Source organism: Mercenaria mercenaria, chromosome 6 (assembly GCF_021730395.1).
Source record: "Mercenaria mercenaria strain notata chromosome 6, MADL_Memer_1, whole genome shotgun sequence".
In the NCBI taxonomy this organism is placed as follows: domain Eukaryota; kingdom Metazoa; phylum Mollusca; class Bivalvia; order Venerida; family Veneridae; genus Mercenaria; species Mercenaria mercenaria.
The window spans coordinates 18,182,889-18,192,209 of NC_069366.1; the positions used below are offsets into that span (position 1 = coordinate 18,182,889).

Genomic DNA, 9,321 nt, shown 5'->3' on the forward strand with positions numbered 1-9,321 from the left:
TCTAGGCCGAGTTCGAAAATGGGTCATCTCGGGTCAAAAACTAGGTCACTAGGTCAAATCAAAGAAAAACCTTGTGTATGCGATAGAGGTGGTATTTTTCAATTAATCTTCATGAATATTGGTCAGAATGATAACCTTGATGAAATCTAAGCCGAGTTCGAAAATGGGTCATCTCGGGTCAAAAACTAGGTCACTAGGTCAAATCAAAGAAAAACCTTGTGTATGCAATAGAGGCTGTATTTTTCAATTCTTCTTCATGAATTTTGGTCAGAATGATTGCCTTGATGAAATCTAGGCCGAGTTCGAAAATGGGTCATCTCGGGTCAAAAACTAGGTCACTAGGTCAAATCAAAGAAAAACCTTGTGTATGCGATAGAGGCGGTATTTTTCAATTGATCTTCATGAATTTTGGTCAGAATGATTGCCTTGATGAAATTTAGGCCGAGTTCGAAAATGGGTCATCTGGGGTCAAAAACTAGGTCACTAGGTCATATCACGTAAAAACCTTGTGTATGCGATAGAGGCTGTATTTTTCAATTGATCTTCATGAATTTTGGTCAGAATGATTGCCTTGATGAAATTTAGACCAAGTTCGAAAATGGGTCATCTGGGTTCAAAAACTAGGTCACTAGGTCAAATCAAAGAAAAACCTTGTGTATGCAATAGAGGCTGTATTTTTCAACTGATCTTCATGAAATTTAGCCAGAATGATTACCTTGATAAAATCTAGGCTGATTTCGAAAATGGGTCATCTGGGTCAAAAACTAGGTCACTAGGTCAAATCGAAGAAAAACATTGTGTATGCAATAGAGGATGTATTTTTCAATTGATCTTCATGAAATTTGGTCAGAGTGATTGCCTTGATGAAAACTAGGTCGGTTTTGAATATGGATTATCTGAGGTCAAAAGCTAGGTCACTAGGTCAAATTAAAGAAAAATCTTGTGTATGCGATAGAGACTGTTTGTTTCAGTTGATATTTATGAAATTTGGTCAGGTTGATTGCCTTAATGAAATCTAGGTCGAATTTGAATATGGGTCATCTGAGGTCAAAAACTAGGTCGCTTGGTCAAATCAAAGAAAAAACTTCTGTATGTGATAGAGGCTGTATTTTTCAGTTGATCTTCATGAAATCTGGTCAGAATGATTGCCTTGATAAAATCTAGGTCGAGTTTGAACATTGGTCATCTAGGGTCAAAAACTAAGTCATATCTAAGAAAATGCTTGTTTTATCGCAAGAGACCAATTTTTTGGTCCAATCTTAATGAAAATTGGTCAGAATATTTGTTTCCATGAAATCACTAGGTCAAACATGTTTTACACTGTTATGGAGTGTTTCTTAGGTGAGCGACCTAGGGCCATCTTGGCCTTCTTGTTTTCTATTTAGCTCTGGCGGCCCCTATATGCAACCAAGTGGAACCGTTTGGACAACTTTGGTAGAGGACCACCCAAGGAACATCCAGGCCAAGTTTCATCAAAATCCATTCAATGGTTTTGGAGGAGATGTCGTTAAAGTCATTGTTGACAATGGATGCACGACGGATGATGGACATAGCATGCTCACAATATCTCACTATGAGCACTTCGTGCTCAGGCAAGCTAAACCTAAATAAACAGCTTCAACGGATCATCATCAAACTTTGACTATAGCACTTTTTAGGAGCAACCAGAGCTAAAACAACAAGAGCTGTCTGATGACAGCGCACTCGACTATTCGAAGCATTGATTGAAGAATGGGGTCAAAATATTTCCACGGATATTCAGACAAAAGAAATAAATAGATTAGACAAACAATGTTCCTGTATTTCTTTGATTTCGATAAGTCTTGCACTAAATGGCACTGTATGAGCAATTTCAAAGTCCAAAAAGGGCCATAATTCAGTCAAAATAGTTATGTACTCTTGCCTACAGATGGAAATCATAATGATAAACAAGTGTTCAAAGTTTAAAAGCCATATGTCAAATAGTTTTGACAAAACATGGATTTGTAAGAAAACAGAACCAATTTCAAAGTCCAAAAAGGGCCATAATTCAGCCAAAATAGATGACAGAGTTATGTTCTCTTTCCTACAGATAGAGACTATTATACTAAACAAGTGATAAAAGTTTCAAAGCCACATGTCAAACACTTTACAAAAAATATGAACTGGTACGAAAAACTTATCCAAACTTTCTAAGTCAAAAGGGGCCATAATTCAGCCAAAATCCTTGATGGAGTTATGTACTCTTGCCTATAACTGGCCATGGTGATGGTAAACAGGTGTTGAAAGTTTCAAAGCTTTATCTCAAAAGACTTTGTCAAAATATGAACTGGTACGGAATATTAACCCAGATTTCTAAGTCAAAAAGGGCCATAATTCAGCCAAAATCCTTGATGGAGTTATGTGCTCTTGCCTACAACTGGACATGGTGATGGTAAACAAGTGTTGAAAGTTTCAAAGCTTTATCTCAAAAGACTTTGTCAAAATATGAACTGGTACGGAATATTAACCCAGATTTCTAAGTCAAAAAGGGCCATAATTCAGCCAAAATCCTTGATGGAGTTATGTGCTCTTGCCTATAACTGGACATGGTGATGGTAAACAAGTGTTGAAAGTTTCAAAGCTTTATCTCAAAAGACTTTGTCTAAATATGAACTGGTACGAAAAACTTAACCAAGATTTCTAAGTCGAAAGGGGCCATAATTCAGCCAAAATCCTTAATGGAGTTATGTACACTTGCCTATAACTGGCCATGGTGATGGTAAACAAGTGTTGAAAGTTTCAAAGCTTTATCTTAAAAGACTTTGTCAAAATATGAACTGGTACGAAAAACTTAACCATGATTTTTAAGGCAAAAGGGGCCATAATTCAGCCAAAATCCTTGATGGAGTTATGTGCTCTTGCCTATAACTGGCCATGATGATGGTTAACAAGTGTTGAAAGTTTCAAAGCTTTATCTCAAAAGACTTTGTCAAAATGTGGACTGGTACGAAAAACTTAACCAAGGTGTGACGCCGTGGTGAGTAGGATAGCTCTACTTATTCTTCGAATAGTCGAGCTAAAAATAGTAAAGCCTTTAAAGGACTTGGTTTCATGAACCACTGAATGGATCTTCACCTAACTTGGTCTGTAGCATCCTTGTATGGTTCTCCCTTATTGGGGGCTTCACTTCACTAGGGCTGTAACACCAAATGGTTTCGTTTGGCCCCTTTCGGGACTGCCTGAGCTAAATATAGAAAAAAAAAACACATTTGAACAACTTCTTATGAACAACTTCATGGACTCAACTGAATGTGTCACACCTTTGTTTGGACCTGTCTCAACTTTGTTCAATTAATTACGAATATTTTGCGTCATCACCGCAAAAAATAGAGAGAAAGAAAGAGTAACTTTTAATGAACTGCTGAATGTATGTTCACCAAACTTTTTCGGAAGCTATGTCAAGAGGTCAACGTCCTCCTCAGGTAAGCTATTTTGGCCTCTTGTTTATGCAAAGAAATAACTTTGAACAAACATTCATATAGCAGAATCCGACAGGAAAAGCCTAAGAACGCAGCTTCCCATACAGCAATCCACACAGGGAAACGGATCCGTGTAATTCACAGTATACAAGTGCACACCGACTGAGCAAATATATAAACACGGAAGTGAACACATGAAGAATGAAAACAGCAGTGAGCCGCCTTTGAACGGTCATTAGCATACCCGCCACCGGAGTTCCCCTATGACAAGACTAGACTACTCCCCACCCAAAACATAACAATAACCTCAAGCGATATATGTATATACACACTACGCATTCCGGGCGGGAGCGCACCTAGAAGAAATTTACTGCTCGCGGTAATAGCAAAACACAGTACTATTAATAACTATCTGAAGTTGAGAGACCGGCTAACACACCCGCTGTCTAATAATATGTCTTAGTTTTACAAGTTAAAGCATAGCTAAGGTTCCTTCTAGGGCACATCTATATAATTATATAATGATCATCTTGTAAAATTTTGGTTGCAATGTCTGTTTTAAATATTGGTCATCAGTGTGTGGAACCCCAAGATCGGACACAAGGACAAGACCATTCTACCTTATTGACATTCCGTATTCCCCCGTTTAAGCGCCCCCAGGGGCGTTACATTTTACACCAAGGATGCGTTTATTTCTGTACTAAAATACAAAAAACTAAAATTTTGAAAAAGAACTATGTTGGTTTCTACTGCCTAAAAATGTCAAGTCCGCTATTTCCAAAGTATTTACGCTAACATAAGTTGTTAAATCCAACAACAAAGTAAATCCGTTACCACTTTCAGTTGAGTAAAAACGGCAATCAAGAAACACTGGCTATACACACTGACCCGGTCAGTCCATGTCCACATGTAGTGTACCATTCGATGCGTGAATTTGTTGCGCACAATTAGAGGGTCGCAATGGGGTTTGTTTTCACATATTGACCATGCATTTGAAGGTAACGACGTATGTTAACCTTTGTGACAAAATAAGATGTTTGGCATGTTTCAGCCACTTTTCCATCCTCGGTTTTAGTAATATGTAATCCGCGGAGCGCGTTCAGTCAGAGAGTCGCCTCAATTAAGAAAGAATAATTTTAACGTCAGAGGTTATTTCTAAAGTCACCGAGTTTGATTGGCCAGCTTGAAATGACAAGAACTTTCGAGGTCAGTTGCTCAGTTAAGTGTGACTTACCAATTCTAAGTGTTCCTTCTCTTGAACAAAACTTAAAACTGGAATAGATTTACATGAACGACTATTGCCCTGCAAGGCATTCACTAAGTATATCACATAATTCCTTTTAGCCGGTTCATAGTCTATGCTGTATGACTAGTCTGGCTACCGACCAGATGATCTTTTTTTATTTTATTTTTTTTTTCAATCATTTCTCTTATATATTCTGATCGATCTTTCTTGGTTCTGATTATCCAGTGTTTTGAGAATGAAAGAGACATAATTATTCAAAATTTGAATAGCCTCAGGAGTTATCTCCTGTGAACAAAACAATGGGTCTGAACACAGACTACTGTATGACCTGTCTATAATCAACACTGAAGTTAAAATCTGTGAAAAATGTATTTATGATGTCATGTATTAAAACACTGACTGGCTTGCCGGTCAGTAATCAGAACGTTCGGGTCTCTGGAAATAGTTTTGACTATTGACCGACAAACCATTCAATAAAGTGTAAACTATGTACCTCACTTAAAGATTCCAGACTTATATAAATAATGCATAGGTCTCTATACTTCTCAAACATTTTCACAAAGCTATCAGTTTTGCGACACACGGCTAAGTACTACTTTTGTATATATATTCTATATAACATATTAACAAAGTGTTGAAACACACGCTAAATGTAACAACAGAAACACTGTTAAACACAAGTTAAATGAAACAACATCAGCAATCAATTCTCCCTGAAACTGATTTACACAAACATTTCTCATTTTATCGCTTCAGTCGTTAAAATAATTGTTTCTTACAGGTTACGACAATATCTTTTCTTTAAACATTCATCAAAACACGATTTTACTGTGGATTACTGTGAAACCTTTCTCATCTCATCCTGATTGTTAAGGCCTAACTTCACTCCCTCCAGGTTGTCCAGTCATGCTTCTTTCCATTCCCTTACAAAGTTGCACTCAAAAAACCCACCCAACCACACAAATAAGCGCAAGTAAGAAATCGTCGAAAATACAATGATCGCGCACCCTGCCACAATAACATTGCACAATGTTTGCATTTTTTTGTCTTCAATCGGACGGCCAACCAGATAGCATCCAACCGCACCACCAATATACGGTAACAATAAAAATATGACGAGATAACACTGGTAAATTATCTGAAAACAAAGAGATGAATTAATTCATAAACAGAATGGATTATCCCTGACCATAGCTTTTCATTCTTTCTTTGCATTGGAGTAAGAGGACTAAATTCAGAAATGTCGGCGGAAACAGTCGAAGAAACTTTGATCAGCTGTGCACTGATTAAACTAACCAGAGATAAAGGTGTACAATAGAGTTCGTTGATATTTAGGTGCGAACCAGTTAAGATTTTCGGCTAGTTGTAGTAGTGTAATGTATTTTTTTTATTGGATTGCATTCATGTTTTTTCTTTTCAATAATCACGGATTGAAATATTTCTTATTCTTGGAGTAACACGAACTATAGCATTTAAGTTCGGACAGGTGAACTACCAAGAACGGAAACCCTATCAAGACTAGCCGAGATTTTACAACAGATTGAAAGTTGCATCTCCACTATCATAAAGTTACTATTTTGAGGATCAGTCTTAGAGGGCAAGTAGGCTATTGGTCAATTTCAATGAGAGGGAGTTTTTATTACTGGTCACCGTGCTCATAGAGCAAAAAGGCCATTGGTCAATTCAATAAGGGGTAGTTTTTTGACAAGTTGCAATGCTCAGAGAGCAAGTAGGCCATTGGTCAATTTCAATGAGAGGGAATTTTATGACCGGTCACCGTGCTCAGACAGCAAACAGGCCATTGGTCAATTTCAGTGAGGGGGATTTTTACGACGTGTTACAATGCTCATAGAGAAAGCAGCTATTGGTCAATTTCAATGAGAGTAAGGTTTTCGACTGGTGGCCATGCTCCGAGCAAGCAGGCTATTGGCCAATTCCATTGAGGCGGAGGTTTACTACAGAGAGCAAGCAGGCCATTTGCCAGTTTCTTTGAGGAGGAGTTTTACGACTGCTCACCTTGCTTGTTGTGCACAAAGTAAGCAAAATTATGGAGGAACTGAAAACATGAGTACTTTACCATCTGTTTGAGTTCATCTGTATCAGGGATTTTCAGGAAGACATATGCATAGAAAACACTATTCAGAATAGCCTGAAAAGAGAGTAAAATATTGTATCATAATAAAGTTTTCACACGAATGTTGTGCGTATCTCAAAAGATATTTAACATACAGTCATCAAACCTCATAAGAGTGTTAATCACTACGTAACACATGAAGTTTTGCACCTGAGGTTCAGGATTTCACTCTTCTAGACCAGAGTTATGGCCCTTGACATAGTCAATAATATGCACGAAAGGGCTTAAAAGTTTGAGTCGGACGTATCTCAAACATTATTTGACTTGGGGTCATCAAAAATTACAGGAATGTTATTCAGCAAGTGAAATTATGCACCTGGGGTTTTGTTTGGGATGTCAATCTGCCAGACTAGAGATATGGTCCCTTTCTTAGTCAAAAATATACTTAAAGGGCCTAAAAGTTTGTGTTGCACGTATCTCAAAAAATATTTGAACTAGATTCATTAAAACGTATAGAATTATTATTCAGCAAATTTGTGAAGTTGTGCACCTGGTGGTTTGTTTGGGATTTCAATCAGCCAGCCTAGAGTTATGGCAGCTGACTTTGTCAAAAGTATGCTGAAAGGACCTAAAAGTTTGTGTCGGACGTATCTCAAGAAGTATTTGACCTAGAGTTGCGAAACATAAGGGTATTGTTATTTCATGTGAAGTTGTGTCCTTGATGTTCTGTTTGGGATTTCATTCTGCAATAAGTTGTGGTCGTACACACAGTAAAATATGCATACAGGCTTTAGAAGTTAGTTTTACACAAATCTCAAAATATTTCACCTTGAGTCATCAATCCATATAGGGATATTATTCGGCTTGTGAATTTGTGCACTTGTGGTTTTGACAGGAAGTCGGGGGCACATGTGTCCTATGGACACACATTAGTATCACTTGGTAAGTAATTTATTTTTTTGATGATTATAAAATATGAATAGCACGTTTCTAAATACGTTTTACGAAAGGGGATGAAGCCAAATACGCAAAATATGCCCACTGCACACAACGCCTAACTCAGCATATCAAGAACTTTTAAAATTGTTTGCAACCGTGATTTTCTTTTTCAATTTAAGCTTAATACTTCCGCTATATGTTGTTAAAAAGGTGGACAGAGTTCTCTTTTTGTATTTTTGTAATGCCCCAAGGTCCGGTCGTATTGTGGTTCCAATCTATATGAAGTGCAATGACCAGTTCTCGCATACCGGGGGGATATCTGGCCTCGTCCCATTTTGCTAATTATTTTTTTTTATTTTGCATGGAATAAACCTAAGTTAGTGTGCGTCTCTTCTTAAACGAATAAATATATTTCCTATATGCTACGCCAAGGAATGTTCATCCCACCATTTGTTTCTTTTACTCTTTAAAAACTAATACACTTGGAACTATTCTGCTCTTCCCCACAAACACATATCACCAACATGGATTACAAACAAGTACGCACTACTTTATATCATATCGAAAAATCTTCAGTATGACCTACCAGTATTCCCCCACAGATCCCACCATATGGTACGACTTCCAATTTAACTCCTCCCTCTTCTTCCATAGACTTATTCTCAATTATAACGAGAACACTGGTCACTATCAACCCGATTCCGACAAGACCAAACATGGCGGCAAATCCAAAAATCTTAAATCTTGCAGATCGTCTACTTTCGGTCGTTCTTTCTTCATTTGCTGCAACATGCAAACAAAATGTAAGCATATCAACACATTTCTGTTACATTCATTATGGTCCTTGCTTAAGAAATTTGTACTGAACCGATTTTGTATATTCAATAAATCTTAAGAAATGAGGCTATATACAGAATTCGTTTCCTTGGATGGTGAAATCTTAAAACCAGCAAGTTATTATTTCCTGTACAGTAGCTTTAAGTGCAAACGAAAGTTCCCACAAAATACAACACACTGTTTACCCTTAACATTGCTTTGTAACGATAAGCTCCATGTGTTTTAACACTCTTTTCGTTGCTCTGGTCTGTCATGTCTTTGGCAATAAGATCAAAGAATATTGTGTTCCGTAAATCATAAATGGAATGAAGGTTATTTTCGTCAATCTATGGTCTTGATTGTATATCCAATACATTCTTAGCTATGTCCTGGACCTAAGTAATCGTTTAGAGACAAATAAAAGGTACCATTATGTAGCTTGTGATATGTATCTTTGAACGACATTATACATTTTGAATATGCTTTTGCACAGGCGAGCAACACGACGTTAAATCTCCTGATTTAGCAAAAGTTTTCTAATAACAAGTTGAAAAAAGGGACATAATTTTGCTAAAATGTAAGCCAGAGTCACGAAACTAAACTTGCCACGTGCGGTCATCCCATGATGCCAAAGACGTGTAGAGAATCCGAAGCAACTCCTGAGAAACATTCTTATATGCAAAACTGTCACAAAACTTCTATGTTAAAAAGGTGCATAATTTTGACATATTAAAGGCTAGAGCTATGTAACTTGCCACATAAGGCCGGTGTAATGAAGTATTTCGACCCCCATAGAATAACGACCC

At 37.3% G+C, this 9,321-nt stretch overlaps 1 protein-coding gene across 1 annotated transcript; it reads right to left on the minus strand.

Annotated features, from left to right (window-relative positions):
* Positions 1-4,805: 4,805 nt before the first annotated feature.
* Positions 4,806-8,476, minus strand: LOC123550275 (uncharacterized). Its single transcript, XM_045338701.2, has 3 exons — positions 8,286-8,476; positions 6,764-6,835; positions 4,806-5,824 (listed from the first exon to the last, which is right to left on the minus strand). Exons 1-3 carry the CDS (start codon positions 8,415-8,417, stop codon positions 5,591-5,593), a joined length of 438 nt encoding a protein of 145 aa, XP_045194636.2. The 5' UTR covers positions 8,418-8,476; the 3' UTR covers positions 4,806-5,590.
* Positions 8,477-9,321: the final 845 nt, after the last annotated feature.

What these genes read in the sequence shown, in the direction of transcription:
- LOC123550275 (XM_045338701.2), bottom strand. Translation starts at nt 8,417, where the DNA reads ATGTTTGGTCTTGTCGGAATCGGGTTGATAGTGACCAGTGTTCTCGTT. An exon ending in GGATCTGTGGGGGAATACTG is followed by an intron (nt 6,836 to 8,285) that starts GTAGGTCATACT and finishes CTCTCTTTTCAG; the next exon opens with GCTATTCTGAATAGTGTTTT. An exon ending in CAGATGAACTCAAACAGATG is followed by an intron (nt 5,825 to 6,763) that starts GTAAAGTACTCA and finishes CTTTGTTTTCAG; the next exon opens with ATAATTTACCAGTGTTATCT.